The sequence below is a fragment of the Cervus elaphus genome, chromosome 1 (assembly GCF_910594005.1).
Source record: "Cervus elaphus chromosome 1, mCerEla1.1, whole genome shotgun sequence".
NCBI classification, from domain to species: Eukaryota; Metazoa; Chordata; class Mammalia; order Artiodactyla; family Cervidae; genus Cervus; species Cervus elaphus.
Genome location: NC_057815.1, coordinates 89,437,877 through 89,456,385, shown reverse-complemented (window position 1 = coordinate 89,456,385; position 18,509 = coordinate 89,437,877). Strand labels below are relative to the sequence as shown.

Sequence of the window (18,509 nt, the reverse complement as noted above, 5' to 3'; positions counted from 1 at the left end):
CAGGAAGATCATGCCTTTGTTAAACCCCCACTCACTAGCCTTGGGACCCCTTCTGCCAGCCTTTGGCCTTACCTGACCTTCTCGTTCTGGGCTTTTTGAGCAGGGAAAAACCGCTGTGGGGACAACAATGGAGGCTGCACCCACCTGTGTCTGCCCAGTGGCCAGAACTACACCTGTGCCTGCCCCACCGGCTTCCGCAAGATCAGCAGCCACGCCTGTGCCCAGAGTAAGTGGGTCTGGGGCCCCCGCCTCAGTGGACCTGCCTTGTGAGGGTGGGTGGAGCGAACAAAGGGGGAGGAGTTTGGGAGTTGCCTGGTTAGGGGAGGAGCCAGCTCGGCAGGTAGCCCCTGGAGAGGAAGAAGGTCAGGAGCTGAGGGCTCCACGGTCAGAGCTGAGGGCCGAGGGCCCAGCGCTCATCCCTGAAGGCTCAGGGACACCACAGAGTCAAGCATGAACCCCTGCACACAGGCTTGTGGGTCGTTTCACTCAGGGTGCTCTGTCTCTAGGCAGCAAGAGGGTTCCAGACCCTTCTACACAGCAAGGGAATGGTTTCCTAGCTCTTTACCTTTGGAGTTTCCCTGGTGGCTCAGACAGTGAAGTGTCTGCCTGCAATGCCGGAGACCCGGGTTTGATCACTGGGTTGGGAAGACCCCCTGGAGAAGTAAACGGCAACCCACTCCAGTATTCTTGCCTGGAAAATTCTATGGACGGAGGAGCCTGGTGGGCTACGGTCCATGGGGTCGCCAAGAGTTGGACCCGACTGAGCAGCTTCACTTTTACCTTTAGCATCACCCTAAAGACTGTCTCAGGCCCCTAAACCAGAGAGTAAGATAAAAACATCTGATGATGCTCTGTATACAGAGGCCCAGGATAAATAAGTATCTAGTGAGTGAAAGTGTTTCCTGGGGGCTCCCTGAACTGCTCCTTTGGCTTTCTTTGAGCTCCTGAAGGTATATTGCCTTGAGAGGGTGGCCTTGTCTAGCTCAGAGGCGCAGGTGACTTTTTTTTCCTGAGAATAGTCCAGAGAGGAGTGATCCAGATGGGTGGCACACCCAGCCAGGGGCTGGGGAGATGCCTCACACATCACGGCTCTTCTGTTACTGCTGTGTGCCCGCCACCCCACTTCTCGCTGGTGAAAATAAAATTTCTCTGAGGACCTAGGTCCTTTCCAGAGAGTGGAATCAGGGAAACTATTCCAGAGAACAGAGGAGGAGTCATTCAACACAATTTGATTGAGAACCTTGTTTCCTTGCATCCTCCTGTGCCCAGCTCTTCCCATGTGGTCTTGATGAGATGCAAGGAACTTCCCCTGAAAGAAGTTCAGTTGATAAAGTGATGCAGGAAGTGCCTTTCAAAGCAGAATAGTAACTGGGAAATATTCAGACAGACCAGAATAAGGGCAGGGGATGGAGAAGAGCTAGGAAAATGCTGAATGGGAATGTGGCCAGAACTCCACTTTTGCAGTCAGACCTGAGTTCAAGTCCCCAGCACTGTGCTTGGTAGCTGTGGGATCCTGGGCCGGTTCCTGGGCCCCTGTTAGCCTCTGGGTCATTGATCCAGACAATGAGAATAAGAATAGCGTGAACCACAAAAGACTGTTAGGAGGGTAAAGGAGACAAGGCAAGAGAAACAGGAAGCTCAGTGCCCGGCAAGGAGTAGGTGCTCAACATACAGTGCTGGGCAAGGAGTAGGTGCTCAGCAAACAGTCATTATTGGCCCGAATCACGAAGAGCGTAGAGGAAGGGGTCTTAGACAATGGAGTGGAGCAGAAGTCCTGAAGCAGATGTGGAAGGCAGAGAGGTGGGATGGGGGCTTGACAGGGATCTAGCCCAGCCCACTAGGTGAGGCTGAGCAAAGTCAGAGCAGAGGAGAGTTGAGATGCAGCTGACAGACACTTAAACAGGATGCCCATCTGGGCCCTGGTGGCGTCTATTCCACTGGCTCCTCAAGTCTGATGATGCCAGCCAGCACAGGCCGCCCAGTGCTCAGAGGGGGTCTGAGGTGTGAAGCATAGGGGACAGAGGGCAAAAGACCCCAGGAAGTGTGGCTGAACCAGATGTCCCGCAGGCGAGCGTCTGTGTCTGTCACTGTTACTGGATTTAGAGCATTAAAAGAAGACCCCTTTCGGCCTTTGATCAGGTCTTGACAAGTTCCTGCTTTTTGCCCGAAGGATGGACATCCGTCGGATCAGCTTCGACACGGAGGACCTGTCCGACGATGTCATCCCACTGGCTGACGTGCGCAGCGCTGTGGCCCTTGACTGGGACTCCCGGGATGACCACGTGTACTGGACAGACGTCAGCACTGACACCATCAGCAGGGCCAAGTGGGATGGAACAGGGCAGGAGGTCGGGCCGGACGCGGGGCACGGGCCCGTGGGGAGGGCAGGGCGGGCGGTGGGGAATTCACCCTCTCCCCGGGAAGGGCCTCCCAGACCTTTGCCAGCCTGCCATTTGCTGGCGTTTGGGCCCCAGAGCTGGGGCGCAAGTCCAGTTGGTGATACAGTCTTGCTTCCTGCCTAGGTGGTGGTGGATACCAGTTTGGAGAGCCCGGCAGGCCTGGCCATTGACTGGGTCACCAACAAGCTGTACTGGACAGATGCAGGTATATAGACAGATGCACGTGTGGCCTGACACTCTGGGATCTTCTTATTTAAAACCCTGGCCTCAGCTCGAAAGGACCTAGTGCCCCTCCTAGACCATTTCCATCTTGACCTGAAGTTCCTTGGTCGGTCAGGAGTGGTTGGGCTGCTGCAGAACTGAAGTTAGAATCTCACATCTGAGGGTTTGGCATTTGCCATTCAAGTGGCGGTTACTTCGGCTGTGCAGCTGATGCTTGAGAATGTTTTGAGGCGTTTCAGACAAGAAACCTACACCCTGTGGTTTTCCTTCCATCACTATCTTGGTGAAAGAGGCATTTTCTATTAGGCAGGTAAGTGTGGGAGGCAGGGGGAGCGCCTTAAATGAGAGCTACTCAAAGTGGTGGTCCCTGGACCAGCAGCATCAGCATCACCTGGGAACTTGTTAGAAATGCAGATTCCTGGGCCCCATCCCAGACCTGCTCAGTCAAAATCTTTGGGGCTTAGGAATCTGTATTTTCACAAGCTCTTCTGGTTCTTAGGCACAGTAAAGTTTGAGAAGCATGGCCTTAAATTATAGAACAGAATGGGTTACTTGGGTTGAAGAAGCCTTAGTCTTCCAAGAAATGGAGCTAATCAGTTCCTTGAATTTCTTCTTGAAATTCAGGTCCCTCCATTTTTATTGCTTTTATCACAAAGTATTTCTTGAGGATTTATGGCACATCAAGCTCTCTGCTGGGCATAGAAGGTAAGAGGGTAAATGAGCAAAACTAGAGTTGATATCTTTGCCCGCACCTACTTCTTGGCAGGGACAGACCGGATTGAAGTGGCCAACACGGATGGCAGCATGAGGACAGTCCTCATCTGGGAGAACCTTGATCGTCCCCGGGACATCGTGGTGGAGCCCATGGGCGGGTGAGCTCCTGCCCCTTTGGAACAAGCTCCCCCCACCCCCAGATCTGAGGACTGGAGTGGAGTCTGGAGGTTAGGGAGAGAGGCTAGATCTTACAGGCACACCGAGGAAGCAAGAGCAGCTGTGTAAACCTCAGAGCATCATGACCAATCTGTCTCCTTCACGGCCAAGGAAATCTTTTTCATTTAAAAATTTTTTCTCTTTCTTTTTTCTTTTTGGTTTTTTGGTCTGCTTCCTAAAGTAAGCCATTGGTTTTTTAAAAAGTTTATCAAGAGTGAAGATTCTCCCCAATGTTACTCTCCAACAATAACTGTTGTTAACAATGGAGGGTAGTTTTTCCAGATTTTCTTCCCCGTGTATGCATACATATGGTGGTGGTGGTGGTTTTTGTTTGACAACATGCTGTACCTGTAACTTGGTTTTTTTACTTGGCTATATATCTTGGATATCCTCCCATTTGATCAGTAGGTTGTTTTTTTTCTTGATGGTTATATAGAACTCTGTTAAGTTGACGTACCATAATTCTTTAACCCATCCAGTCAAGGAAACACTTAAGACCCTTGGTGGTTTTTGGTAGTGATATAAGATGTAAGACCTTCAGAGACAGCTCTGGACCCAGGAGGGAGCTGGAAACTGAGGCAAGAGGCTGGGGCAGCCACTGCAAGTAGAAACCCTTGAGCCCTGGGAACCCTGAATCCCCACTGGGTAGTAACTAGAAGGCTTGTAAGACCTCCCTTCCCTTGCCCAGGTACATGTATTGGACGGACTGGGGTGCAAGTCCCAAGATTGAGCGAGCTGGCATGGATGCCTCAGGCCGGCGGGTCATCATCTCTTCCAATCTGACTTGGCCTAATGGATTAGCCATCGACTATGGGTCCCAGCGGCTCTACTGGGCTGATGCCGGCATGAAGACGATTGAGTTTGCCGGACTTGATGGCAGCAAGAGGAAGGTAAGCGTGGCACAGAGGAATCCTCCCACAGCCCTGACCGCCTCCCCGACCGGGCTTCCTGGCTGGCTGCTGACGGGACCCGGGGAGGCCTAGGGGAGATCCAGTGTGGGGTGAATGCTATTTCTCTGAGACTGTGGCTGCACTCCCGAGCCTGGGGTCCCTGCTCCTTGATGATAAAAGGGAACTGGGGACTGTGTGGCTTGTGGGCTGGGCTATAAGTACTTTCCTAATAACCATCACCATGAATGCTAATTTATCACCAGTCGCATACTGGGCCCATGGCCTCTCTCTCTCTTTCTCTCTTTGTTAATTTTGGTATAATTTCCAACTTAACAAACTGCAGGAATAGTCAAAAGAACCAATAACTGACATTTTGCCCCATGGTTATACCATTCTTATTCTCTCTACACATGCACACACACACATTATTTTTCCAAACCATCTGAGATTCTATTGGAGACATCCTGCACTGAACCCCAGATAGTCCAATGCGTATTTCCTAAGAACAAGAACTCAGTCTTACATAATCACAGTTCAGTGATCAATATCAGGAAATTTAACGTTGATACAATATTACTGTCTAATCTGCGGCCTGTGTTCAGTGTCACCACCAATTGCCCCAATAATGTCCTTATAACTTTTTTTTCTTTTTTAGTCTAAGGTCCAGCTCCAGATTACAGTTGTTTTTAGTCATGATGTCTCTTTAATCTGGAACATTTCCTCAGCTTTTCTTTATCTTTCTTGATCTTTGTATCTTTAAAGAGTAAACACCAGTTATTCTGTAGAATGTCCCTCAATTTGTCTGACGTATCTTTGTGATCAGATTCAGATTATACATCTGGGGCAGGAATACCACATTAAGTCCTGTCCTGAGTTCTCAGTATGTCTTATTAGTAGCCACAGATGTCAGCTCATCTCATCATTGCAATACCAATTTTTTTCTTCTAAGATTTTTTTTTAATGTGAACAATTTTAAAAGTCTTTATTGAATTTGTTGCCATATTGCTTCTGTTTTATGTTTTGGTTTTTTGGCCACGAGGCATGTGTGATCTTAGCTCCCTGGCCAGGGATTGAATCCATGCCCTCTGCATTGAAAGGTAAAGTCTTAACCACTGAACCACCAGGGAAGTCACCAGCTTTGATTGTGTGGTGAAGATGGTGTCCCCTGTGAAGTTGCTGTTTCTCCTTTTATAATTAGTAAGTCACTTGTACAGAGATTCTTTGAGATTATGTAAATAATACATGATCTCTTAGAATCATCACACAACTCTTGGAGCCAGGCGCTGTCACGATGCTATCACAGATTGGCAGGCCAAGGCTTGAGAGATTTTATAACCAGCTCTAAGCCAAGGTCACACAGCAGGTGGTGCTGGCAGAGTGCGCCCTTGACGCCTGCTCTGTACTGTCAGACCTGATTGGGGCATGACATGACGTAAGCGCGGGGACCCTGGCAGGTCCTGATCGGAAGCCAGCTGCCCCACCCGTTTGGACTGACCCTCTATGGGGAGCGCATCTACTGGACCGACTGGCAGACCAAGAGTATCCAGAGTGCCGACCGGCTGACGGGGCTGGACCGGGAGACCCTGCAGGAGAACCTGGAGAACCTGATGGACATCCACGTCTTCCACCGCCGGCGGCCCCCAGGTGACCAGCCCTTGGCCCACACTGGCTTCTCCTTGGCTCCCCTCGGCCACGGTCCTTCTCATTGACCCCCTCCTCCCCACCCAGTGTCCACACCATGCGCGACGGAGAACGGCGGCTGCAGCCACCTGTGTCTTCGGTCCCCAAACCCAAGCGGCTTCAGCTGTACCTGCCCCACAGGCATTAACGTGATGCCTGATGGCAAGACCTGCTCACCAGGTAGGTCTAGGCATCACAGACCTGGCTAGAGCCTCTCTGGGAAGGGGCAGTGACTCTCTTCCTTCCTCGCAAGTGGACTCCAGTGTGGCCTGAGGAACCTAAGCTTCTAGAGGCTTAGGGGCAAGACAAAGCTTTTTTTTAAAAAAAGAAGAGATGCAGGGGAACAGGCAGGCAGGATGAGAAGCAGGGTCCAACTAGGTCTCATGGCATCTTCATGCACATTAGAAAAAGATGCTTCTTTCTCAGACACTTTATTTTTCTCTGTTGGGAAACTGTCATAATATACTGATTCGGTTAGAATAAATCTCTTTAGTTCCATCTACCCCAAATTGATATAATAAATAGTAGAACATGTGATAAACTACAGGGTAATGGTACCTCCTTTGGAAATGACACTTGTGTGAGTAGGCACAATTAGCACAACCTTCATGATAACCTGAACTGAAAGGTCTCAGAAGCAGGAGCTGGCTGCCCAAGTGTTGGAAGCTGATGTTTCTCCCTAGGAGATGCTACATGGTAGGCTACATTTGAACCCTAACTTCCTAGGGAACTTGAGTGAGAAAGGAGCTCTGAATTGTCCCAGGCTGTGGGCAAAGCCCTCTTTCACTTAACATGAAGCTTTTTAAACTTCAAAGAGAGTCACTTTTGTTATACTAATAAAGAACTGTGTCTATGAATCAGACCCAACGCTAAGTGTTTTTCTGTATTGATCTTTTATCCCTACAGCACCCCCTGTTATTGCCCCCATTTTACAGATGATGAAACTGAGGCTTAAACAATTTAAATAATGTGCTCAGGATCACACAACTAGAAACTAATGGAGACGGAAAACATGAACTTCAGCTTGCCTTGCTCCAGCTCCTCTCTTGGCTGTGCTAGGATGACTGTCCTCTTTCCTTCTCTCCGCACCCGGGCAGGCATGAACAGTTTCCTCATCTTCGCCAGGAGGATAGACATCCGCATGGTCTCCTTGGACATCCCTTATTTTGCCGATGTGGTGGTACCCATCAACATCACCATGAAGAACACCATTGCCATTGGAGTGGATCCCCAGGAAGGTCTGCGTGGTCCTCCCTGCTCTCCTGGCCCCCGTAGCAACGGATGCCTCTGTTTGCTGCCACCTTAGCCTCCTGCTGAGAGCCTAGGGGCCTCCCGTTCCCTCTGGCATGACCCCTGCCCATCTCTGTAACACTTTCTCTTTCGTTATGAGGGCATGGGGTTGGGGGCCACGTTCTTCATCTCTGCCAAGGGCTATGCTGTTATACTATTTCTGTATTCCCCTTGATTTCCTCTCCTGGGGGATGTGGGGCTCTCTGACGTGCCCAGGCGTCTCAGAACACGAGTCAGCGGTGTGTGTTCCTTTGGAGGCGGGGAGGGATGAAGGTCTGGGCTGAGCCACGCCTTCCTTTCCCAGGAAAAGTGTACTGGTCGGACAGCACGCTGCACAGGATCAGCCGTGCCCGTCTGGACGGCTCGCAGCAGGAGGACCTCATCACCACAGGTGGGCCTGGCTGCCAGCCCTGGGCCCGCCTGTCTGCCTGCAGAGCTGGGGAGAGAGCCCGTCTGTCTTGAGGCAGGAGCCAGTGTGTTCTGCTGACTTCCTGCAGGGCTGCAGACCACAGACGGGCTCGCGGTGGACGCCATCGGCCGGAAGGTGTACTGGACAGATACGGGAACCAACCGGATCGAAGTGGGCAACCTGGACGGGTCCATGCGGAAGGTGTTGGTGTGGCAGAACCTTGACAGCCCGCGCGCCATCGTCCTGCACCACGAGATGGGGTGAGAGCGGCTCCGGGGCCCCGGGCGGCCGGGTGAGCACGCCGCCTCGCAGGAGCACCGAGTCTGACCTCCCGGGGGCGCTTCCTCTCCCTTGTGATGTCCTTCAGGGTGGCAGTGTAGTGTAGAGGTTCAAAGTATGAACCCTGGAATCAGAAATCCAGAATTCAAATTTTTTCACCGTTTATTAGCTGCATCTGTCACTTTGGGTTCAATATTTAACCTCCCTGGTCCTCCAATGGTGACCCGCTCCAATCTTCTTGCCTGGAGAATCCTACGATCAGAGGAGTCTGGCTTCTGCAGCCCATAGGGTCCCAAAGAGTCAGACACGACAGATGCAACTTAGCACACATGCCTGGTCCTTAGATTCCTTACCTGTAAAATGGAGGTGATAATGAAAATGCATGCCTTGTGGACCTTGTGAGGATTAAGTGAGATAATGCTGGGAAGTACTTAAAATTTTTTTTATTTTAGTTTTTAAAATATTTTAATTATTTTTAAAAAATACTTATTTGGCTGTGCAGGGTCTTAATTGTGGCATGTGGGGTCTAGTTCCCTGACCAGGAATTGAGGCTAGACCCCCTTGCATTGGGAACACTGAGTCTTAGCCACTGACCACCGGGGAAGTCCTGGAAGTATTGTATTTTTAATTTTGAAAAGCATAACATTAAATTTACCATCTTAACCGTCTTCAAGTGTACAGTTCAGTAGTGTTAATACAGTTCAGTTCACATTATTGCGAAACCGGTCTCCGGAACTCTGTCGTCTGGCAAATGTGAAACCCTGTAAAGTCCCGTCTGTGCGTGTAAATACTTTTCACAGTGTCTGGCGTACTGTGAGGACTCCCAGGGTATGGGAACTGTGGGAGTAACCAGCTGTTACCGTTTCTTGCCCAGGTTCATGTACTGGACGGACTGGGGGGAGCATGCCAAGTTGGAGCGGTCGGGAATGGACGGCTCCGACCGCGCTGTGCTCATCAACAGCAACCTCGGGTGGCCCAACGGGCTGACTGTGGACAAGGCCAGCTCCCAGCTGCTCTGGGCTGATGCCCACACCGAGGTGGGGTCCCGCTCCTGCTCCTTTGCAGAGCCTGAGAGTCTAGGAGGGCCGTGGAGTCTCCGCTGAGGGCTCCCGGCCTCCCAACAGCCCCTGGTACCCTGTCCTTCCTCCGCAGCGAATCGAGGCTGCGGATCTGAACGGGGCCAATCGGCACACGCTGGTGTCACCTGTCCAGCACCCGTATGGCCTCACCCTGCTCGGCGCCTACATCTACTGGACTGACTGGCAGACCCGTAGCATCCACCGTGCCGACAAGGGGACTGGCAGCAACGTCATCCTGGTGAGGTCCAACCTGCCAGGCCTCATGGACATCCAGGCTGTGGATCGGGCACAGCCCCTGGGTGAGAAGACCCCTAGGGCTGTGAGCCTGAGGCCTCTGACTTTCTGGGGCCGTCTCAGCATCAGAGATCTATCCAGAGCAGAGAGATGCCTTTACAACCAGAGGGACAGGGACCTGCCTAAGCCCCTCCTCCAGGATCAGGCTGCGTTCCCTCTGGGTACAGTGGGTACTGCATACGCCCACAGCAGGGTGCTGTCCCCTTTAAAGGGCTCCCGGAGACACCCCTCCTCCTTCCAGCTCATCCCTGCCGGGCACCAAATCCTGTTATGCAGAACAGTAGACCGTCAGGCACGAGAAAACCCGTGCCTTGGTTAATATTCAGACCGTATTCCAGGCCGGGTGTCAAAACTTGCGCCTTTCTCTCTTTCGTCACCAGGTGTGAACAAGTGCGGACCCAGGAACGGTGGCTGCTCTCACCTGTGCCTGCCCCGGCCCTCGGGCTTTTCCTGTGCCTGCCCCACTGGCATCCAGCTGAAGGGAGATGGGAAGACCTGTGATCCCTCTCCTGAGACGTACCTGCTCTTCTCCAGCCGCGGCTCCATCCGGCGCATCTCCCTGGACACCAGCGACCACACGGATGTGCACGTACCAGTCCCCGAGCTCAACAATGTCATCTCCCTGGACTACGACAGTGTGGATGGCAAGGTCTATTACACAGATGTGTTCCTGGATGTTATCAGGTATGAGTGTCCCCGAAAACCTCCAGAGGACACAGACCTGCTTCCGATCTCTGATGGCTGAGGTCATGGTCTCAGTTCACCTCAAAACAGACTGAATGATTTGGCAACTTGGATAGTGATTTCTGACCTGAATTTGTTCGCTTTGCAGTGTTATCCCAGAAGAGTTTAAAACTTTTTTGTTTGTTTGCTTGTTTGAAGGTTCTGATGTGCTTTGCCAGGCTTCCCAGGTGGTGCAGTGATAAAAGAATCCGCCTGCCAGTGCAGGAGACTCAAGAGACCTGGGTCTGATCCCTGGGTTGGGAAGGTCCCCTAGAGGAGGAAATGGCAACCCACTCCAGTAGGCTTGCCTGGAAAATCCCATGGACAGAGGAGCCTGGCGGGCTACAGTCCACAGGGTTGTACAGAGCTGGACACGACTGAGTGCACACACATGGCCTATCTTGTGTTTCATGAATTTATATTTTTGGTCGCACCATGCAGCTTGCAGGATTCCCCGACCAGGGATCAAACCCATGCTCCCTGCAGTGGAAACAGTGTCTTACCCACTGGACCACCAGGGAATTTCCCTATTTAAAGAGGATAGGGTCGGACATGACTGAAGCAACTTAGCAGCAGCAGCAGCAGAAGTCCAGTATGTAAAACAGACAGATAAAGTCAGGCTAGGGACCTGGCGCCTTCTACCCCAACCACTGGACCCTACAGGAGTTCCACAGATCCTCTGAGACTCAGTGATTAGTTGGCCACATTGCCAAACTGAGTGTATTGTAATACAGAAATACCAGCCAAATGCAAGGTGTATGGTGGTTTGCGAGGTTGTGCTTGTTTTTGTTTTTAAAATATTTTTTGTTTTATTTAAATTTTTATTCTTTCAATTTTTCACCCCAACACAGCCAAGGAACGTGGTACCCTGCATTCATGTACATTCACATACCATTAGAGGGGTTTACCATGGCAGAGATTCTCATGTGGAAGAACAGGAGCGTTCCCTTTTTTCTCCCTGAGGGGTGTATTAGACTCTCGTCCTGAGAGCTGGTGGGCATGTGGAGTTTAGAGAAGGCCCCCATGTGTTGGTGACACGCCCCCTCCCCCATCCTGAGTTCCCTGCTAGAGGTCAGACTATTATAAAAAATGCACAGGTAGATTTTTAAAAATCTTCCCTTTCTTCTAATCACTACCTAGCAATCCTTGTCTCCTCCTGAGGGTGTATGGGGCTTATTAACCTGTCTTCTGGCAAGACGTGGGCCCAAATGCCACCTACTTAGAGCAGGAAACACTCTGTCCTCCCAATACCTTATTCATTAGGTCTGCAAGTATTTTGAATACCTACTGTGCTAGATGCTGAGGAACGTACTTATAAATGGGCTTCCCAAGTGGCGCTAGTGGTAAAGAACCCGCCTGCCAACGCAGGTTAGACTTAAGAGATGTGGGTTTGCTCCCTGGGTCAGGAAGATCCCTTGGAGGAGGGCATGGCGACCCACTCCAGTATTCTTGCCTGGAGAATCCCAAGGACAGAGGAGCCTGGCTGGCTACAGTCCACAGGGTGGCAGAGGAGCCTGGCTGGCTACAGTCCACAGGGTGGCAGAGAGTCGGACACAACTGAAGCTACTTAGCATGCACGCATGCACGCATGTACTTATAAATACTTGGTCCCTGCCCCTATGGAGCTTACAGTGTAGCGGGAATCCAACTCTGGGACTGTGGATTAAAGGGGTATCAGCCTATTGCTGATCTGATCAGTCATCTAACCCTGGGCTGTTCCTCAAGGCGAGCAGATCTGAACGGCAGCAACATGGAGACAGTGATCGGGCGTGGGCTGAAGACCACTGACGGGCTGGCAGTGGACTGGGTGGCCCGGAATCTGTATTGGACAGATACGGGCCGCAATACCATTGAAGCGTCGAGGCTGGACGGCTCCTGTCGCAAAGTGCTGATCAACAACAGCCTGGATGAGCCTCGGGCCATCGCTGTTTTCCCCAGGAAGGGGTAAGTTTTTGGCCGGCAGGAAAGAGACCCAGGGGAGAAGGGCCTGGGGAGGAGGCACTTGAATATGCCTCGATATTAATGGTATTCTCTCGACCTCTGGGTGCCATCTTCCCATGCCTTGCTGATGGCACCATCATGTCCCAGGTACCTCTTCTGGACAGACTGGGGCCACATTGCCAAGATCGAACGGGCGAACTTGGATGGCTCTGAGCGGAAGGTCCTCATCAACACAGACCTGGGTTGGCCCAATGGACTCACCCTGGACTATGATACCCGCAGGTGGGAATCCTATCCCAGACAGCATCCTGGAAATTGGGCGGGCAGAGGAGAGGAAGACCGAGATTGAAGTAGTGAAAACAAAAAAGTAGAAAGCTCCTTGGTTGGTAGGGAAGAGCAAGCAGTGAGAAGGATGAGGTAACATATTCTTGGGGCAGGAGTCACTGAACCCAGCACTCAACCCTCAGGTGGGCTTTGTTTATCTGGTTTACTTGTTTTTATTTTTTTAATTTATTTTGTTGTTGTTGTTCAGTTGCTAAGTCGTATCTGACTCTTTGCAACCCTATGGACTGCAGCATGCCAGGCTTCCCTGTCCTTCACTATCTCCCAGAGTTTACTCAAACCCATGTCCATTGAGTCGATGATGCCATCCAGCTGTCTCCTCCTCTGTCGTCCCCTTCTCCTCATGCCCTCAATCTTTCCCAGCATTAGAGTCTTTTCCCCTGATTCAGCTGCCCTCATCAGGTGGCCAAAGTACTGGAGCTTCAGCATCAGTCCTTCCAATGAATATTCAGGACTGATTTCCTTTAGGATGGACTCTTTAAATAGGCACGGAAGCTGTTGTGGGGTCTGCCTGTTAATAGTTACCCTTTTGGGTTCTCCCTGTTCCTTTGCAGTCCAAGGGACTCTCAAGAGTCTTCTCCAACACCAGTTTGAAAGCATTACTTCTTCAGTGCTCAGCTTTCTTTATAGTCCAACTCTCACATCCATACGTGACTACTGGAAAAACCATAGCTTTGACCAGACGGGCCTTTTTCAGCCAAGTGATGTCTCTGTAGGAGTCAAAGGGTGATCAAGTTGCTGAAGATGAGATGGGGTGCTGGCTTCCCTGAGGTCACTTGATTTCTACCCCTCTCCAGAACCGCCCTGGCTTCCCCACTTATGAGTCACCATCCAAATTCCACTCTTCAGCTTAGGGACTCCCAGTGACCCCCCTCATCAAGTCACCACGACTGCTTACAGCCCCCGCCAGCTCCGCTCAGGAGGGGACAGCCAGCTCCCCGAGGGCAGGGCTGGGCTCCCTGGCTTGCGTTGTCAGCGGCCACCTTTTCTCCTTCACAGGATCTACTGGGTGGATGCCCACCTGGACCGGATTGAGAGCGCTGACCTCAGCGGGAAGCTCCGACAGGTGCTGGTCAGCCACGTGTCACACCCCTTTGCTCTCACCCAGGTACTGACTCAGAGAACGGGACTCAGCCTCCTTGATGGGGGGTACTTCCTTGGGGCTCTGTGTCTGCCCCAGATGCCGCTGAACAGGTGCGCTACGGAAGCCCATTTTAGGAGTGATTCTTGTACACAGAAGCCTTGCCACCGTGCGCCCTGCTGCTCCCGCTCGGTCACATTCTAGCATTCAAAGGGGTGGCTCTCCCAAAGCTGCGTGCGGAGTCAGCCGTGGGACCTGTGAAAATGAACATTCCTGGGCATCGGATATAAAGAACCTGCCTCCCGAGGGTCCGGCTGGGAATATTCATTTTTAACAAGTTACTCAGTTGATCCCAGTGCTGTGGTCCCAGCACGCAAACTCAGGCAACTCACTTAACAGCCAGAAAGTGGAGTGGCTGAGAGCCAGCGTTTTGAGGCAACGAGCCAGTCAGTAAGTTTATTGGGTGAGTGCCTCCAATGAGCCAGCTCTGTGGGTTCAGGTTCTGCCTGGGTCATGAACTGACTGGGCAACTTGCACAAGATACTGAACTCTCTAAGCTTCACTTACCCATAAGAGAAACGAGTTTAATAATAGTGTCCTCCTGAAGTCATATCCGACTCTTTGTGACCCCATGGACTGTAGCCTGCCAGGCTCTTCTGTCCATGGAATTCTCCAGGCAAGAATCCTGGAGTGGGTAGCCATTCCGTTCTCCAGGGAATCTTCTCAACCCAGAGATGGAACCTGGGTCTCCCGCGTTGCTGGCAGATTCTTTACTATCTGAGCCACCAGGGAAGCCCAAAATATACACAAAGCATTAACACAGTGCCTGCCACTTGGGGTGTGTTATTTGTGATCATTTTAATTAGTATTGGCTGACATTATTTTTTAAGAGTTCTAACCTTGTAAAACAATTCAAGGAAGGAAAAAGGTATACCAAGGCAGGGGCCAAAACAGGGATGCTCAATTATTCAAAAATCTTTGTCCTTTTTTTGACAAAACATCCACTTTATCTGCATTCTGCATTATATCCTTCCAGCCAAAAGATTTTCTCTGGCTTTACTTAATGATAGGCTTTCCCCCCTCATACTCCACATGTAAAACTACAGGATTAGACTGAATTTAGTTTCCTAGTCTACAAGTTTCCCTGGGGTTTCTGATGCATACCCTAGGGATGGGAGGGGAACTGCCTACACTGCACTTCCTCCCCTGGTTGAGAATCTCAAGATCACTGAATTAGAAGGCTGCTGCCTGCAGAGGTAACCAGGGAACTCGGGCCGGGGCTGTGAGTGAAGGACCCCCCACCTCCACAATTTACTCCTGTTTGCTAGGTATAGGAACTCAGTTATTCACTGAGCCACTCACTGAGCCACCTGATTGAGGACAACGTGTTAGTGCTGGAAATTGAGAGATGAACAAAGCACATTCTTGTCCTTGAAGGACTTGATCTGGCAGGACAGATAGATATGTAAAACAATGACAACGGGTAGAAGTGAGGACACGGCTCAGAACAGCATGGAGAGAAGGGTGACTTCTCTGTGGACTGGGGGAGATCTCCTGGGTAATGTCATATGTGGGGATGCATACGAGTTGACCTGGATATGTGAAGAAGAGGGCAGCTGGGCAGCAGGAACAAACGGGCTGAGGCACGGAAGCTGTTGTGGGGTCTGCCTGTTAATAGTTACCCTTTTGGGTTCTCCCTGTCGAGTAGCAGGACAGGTGGATCTACTGGACAGACTGGCAGACCAAGTCCATCCAGCGTGTGGACAAGTACTCGGGCCGGAACAAGGAGACGGTGTTGGCGAATGTGGAGGGACTCATGGATATCATCGTGGTTTCCCCTCAGCGGCAGACAGGTGGGCTCCCGGTCCGGAGGCTGCTTCCGTACCACTGGTGGGGTTCACTGGTCACCCCAAGGACTGTTAATAACCAAGACCGTCGGAGCCACCAGAGAGCCGCAGGTTCATACCTGAAGCTCTTAGGCCTTTTTGGCCCCCAGTTGTTACACTCCTCCTTCCTGCCCCACTGTCCCTGGGAGTCAGGGAGCCCTCAATTTCCTCCATATGGAGAAGCGTCAAACTGGGAGACCTGATTGTACCCCAGGTGAGACCTTCATCTGCTTTGCTCCCAGGGACCAACGCCTGTGGTGTGAACAACGGCGGCTGCACCCACCTCTGCTTTGCCAGAACCTCAGACTTTGTGTGTGCCTGTCCTGATGAGCCCGACGGCCGGCCCTGCTCCCTCGGTGAGTTAGACTGATGGGCACCCCCCAGAACAGCGGAGCCCTTGCAAGGGCCGGGGATCAGCAGCTTTTTCCATCTGGGTGAGACTGTCCCTCAGGGGATCTTACAGCAGAGTGACTAGGAGCAATGAGCTTGAGGTTTGGAATGGCACAGAGCCGGCTTTGCCTGGCTTCTGGTGTGTACGTATGTATGTATCTGTGTATGTAGCTGTGCTGGGTCTTCCTGGCGTCACGTGGGGCCTTCTCTAGTTGTGGCGCACTGGCTTCTTGTTGTGGAATGTGGGCTTTGGGCTCTAGAGCCCGTGGGCTTAGTAGTTACCATGCCCTGGCTTTCTTAGTTGGGGCACATGGGCTCAGTTGTCCTGCAGCATGTAGGATCTTAGTTTCCCAACCAGGCCTCAAACCCACATCCCCTGCAATGGAAGGCAGGTTCTTAGCCACTGGACCACCAGGGAAGTCCCTGGCTTCTGGGATTTACTAGAATGGAAATCAGCTCTCTTGAGTCCCTGATCCCTGCTGTGACCTGTGCATGACTTTCTTCCTGTCCTTTGTGGGCCAGCTAGCCTATCCAGAGCTGTTAATATTGGAAACCAAATCCTTTTTATTAAGAAGGACATCTAACAGGGGTGCCTAGGATGAGGGCAGCTAAAAGATTGCTCTGTCAGTTTCTCTTGGAGCACAGGTAGATATTTGGGGCTCCAGTGGTCCACTCCGGCCCTTGTTTTCTCTCCAGTACCTGGCCTGGTGCCCCCAGCTCCCAGAGCTACCAGTATAAGTGAAAGAAGCCCTGTGCTACCCAACACATTACCGACTACCCTGCGTTCTACCACCCGGACCCGTACATCTCTGGAGGAGGTGGAAGGGAGGTAAGTGCATTTAGTATGGGACTGAGGGCTCTTTGATCCAAATCTCATCCCCTGCCAGCAGACCACCATAGTCCCAGCTTGATAATTCTGACAGATGGGAAATGGATTACATCATTATCCACTCGTCCCGGCTGTTTGGGACTGGAGATGATATTTAGTCTTGTAGATTGTTGCAAGTGATTTTTTTTTTTATAGCTCTGGAAGCAAGAAGCTTTAAGAGCAGCTTTAGAGAGAAATCATTCAGGAAGAGTTTCCACCTGGCATTCCTCCTTCTTCCTTTCTTTCTGTGATTTCTGCTCTGGCAGAACAGGTTTAGCACACGGTCTTATCCTTCATTTTGCTTAGAAGCCACCAAGTCATAGTGGTCTCTGGGCTGGGGCTTTTTAATTTGAGACATTCCCAGGTATATGATGGCCTTAGCTTATAATGACCTGTAACACTAAAACAGGCATGTATGTGCACATACGCACACACACACACACACCCCCCATTATTAAATAAGCAAGCATAACCATGAACAGTTCTCAAATTAAGCATAAAACACTGTATTTCATTAAGCTGAAATTGCTGTCAATTTAAAATGCATCCTGATTTGAGAGATTAAACTGAAAAAATAACCAACAGCAATTGTGATATGCCATTAATTGTAAGACATAGCCCTATTTTAGAGATGTAAGAATATAGGAAAAACATGCTTATCTTAAAATTGATGAAATATGTTATATTCAACTTAGAGAAAGTCTAATAAATATGTTTTTTATTTATGCTTAGTAAAAAAAATAATCTGGAAATACAAATAGGAGTAAAGATGAAAGAAGTACCCATATACTCATACATAATTACCTTTAGTGGTTTTTTTGGTTATATATGTATATTGCAAAATGATTACCACAATAGGTCTAGTTAGTTAACATCCGTTACCACACATAGCCAATTTTTTTTCTTATAACAAGAACTTTTAAAATCTACTCTTTCAGCAATCCTACTACTAGGCGCATACCCCGAGGAAACCAAAATTGAAAAAGTCACATGTACCCCAATGTCCACTGCAGCACTATTACAATAGCTAGGAAATGGAAGCAAGCTGGATGTCCATCTACAAATGAATGGATAAAGAAGCTGTGGTACATACATACAATGGAATATTACTCAGGCATAAAAAGGAACGCAGTTGAGTCAGTTCTAATGAGGTGGGTGAACCTGTACAGCCTATTATACAGAGTGAAGTAAGTCAGAAAGCAGAAAACAGATGTCGTATATCAATGCATATATGGAATGTAGAAAGGTGGTACTAATGCACCTGTTTGTAGGGCAGCAGTGGAGATGCAGACACAGAGAACAGAGCAATGGATTTGGGGTCGCGTGGGGGAGAAAGGAGAGGGTGGGACACACGGAGGGAGTAACATGGAGACATATACACTACCGTGTGTAAAACAGGCAGCCAATGAGAATCTGCTGCATGACTCAGGGCGCTCAGACCCGGGCTCTGTAAGAACCGAGAGGGGTGTGGTGGGCAGGCCAGAGGGTGGGAGGCTCAGGAGCGGGGGGACGTAGGTATACCTACGGCTAACTCGTGTTGGTGTTTGGCAGACCAACACAATACTGTAAAGCAATTATCCTTCAATTAAAAATAAGTAAATTTAATTAAAAAAAAATTTAAGCTACTCTCTTAGCAACTTTCAAATATACAGTATTGTTAACTGTAGTCACTGTGATGTACATTGCAGCCCCAGGACTTATAACTGGAAGTCTGTGCCTTTTGACCATCTTCACTTACTTTATCTACCCCCAATCCCCATCTCTGGCAACTACCAATCTGTATGATATTAATTGTATCTATTAATT

At 50.3% G+C, this 18,509-nt stretch overlaps 1 protein-coding gene across 1 annotated transcript in view; it reads left to right on the top strand.

Annotated features, from left to right (window-relative positions):
- The window catches only part of LRP4 (LDL receptor related protein 4), a 52,290-nt gene that overhangs the window by 23,466 nt on the left and 10,315 nt on the right, over positions 1-18,509 (top strand). Inside the window, exons 16-34 of the mRNA XM_043910927.1 lie at positions 104-226; positions 2,140-2,348; positions 2,523-2,604; positions 3,388-3,493; positions 4,240-4,441; positions 5,896-6,085; positions 6,170-6,301; positions 7,219-7,359; positions 7,716-7,802; positions 7,909-8,080; positions 8,974-9,136; positions 9,252-9,477; positions 9,853-10,156; positions 11,921-12,139; positions 12,284-12,418; positions 13,478-13,586; positions 15,268-15,412; positions 15,688-15,801; positions 16,532-16,664. Of these exons, the coding sequence (XP_043766862.1) occupies positions 104-226; positions 2,140-2,348; positions 2,523-2,604; positions 3,388-3,493; positions 4,240-4,441; positions 5,896-6,085; positions 6,170-6,301; positions 7,219-7,359; positions 7,716-7,802; positions 7,909-8,080; positions 8,974-9,136; positions 9,252-9,477; positions 9,853-10,156; positions 11,921-12,139; positions 12,284-12,418; positions 13,478-13,586; positions 15,268-15,412; positions 15,688-15,801; positions 16,532-16,664 (2,992 nt within the window). The remainder of the gene's footprint in view (positions 1-103; positions 227-2,139; positions 2,349-2,522; positions 2,605-3,387; positions 3,494-4,239; positions 4,442-5,895; positions 6,086-6,169; positions 6,302-7,218; positions 7,360-7,715; positions 7,803-7,908; positions 8,081-8,973; positions 9,137-9,251; positions 9,478-9,852; positions 10,157-11,920; positions 12,140-12,283; positions 12,419-13,477; positions 13,587-15,267; positions 15,413-15,687; positions 15,802-16,531; positions 16,665-18,509) is intronic.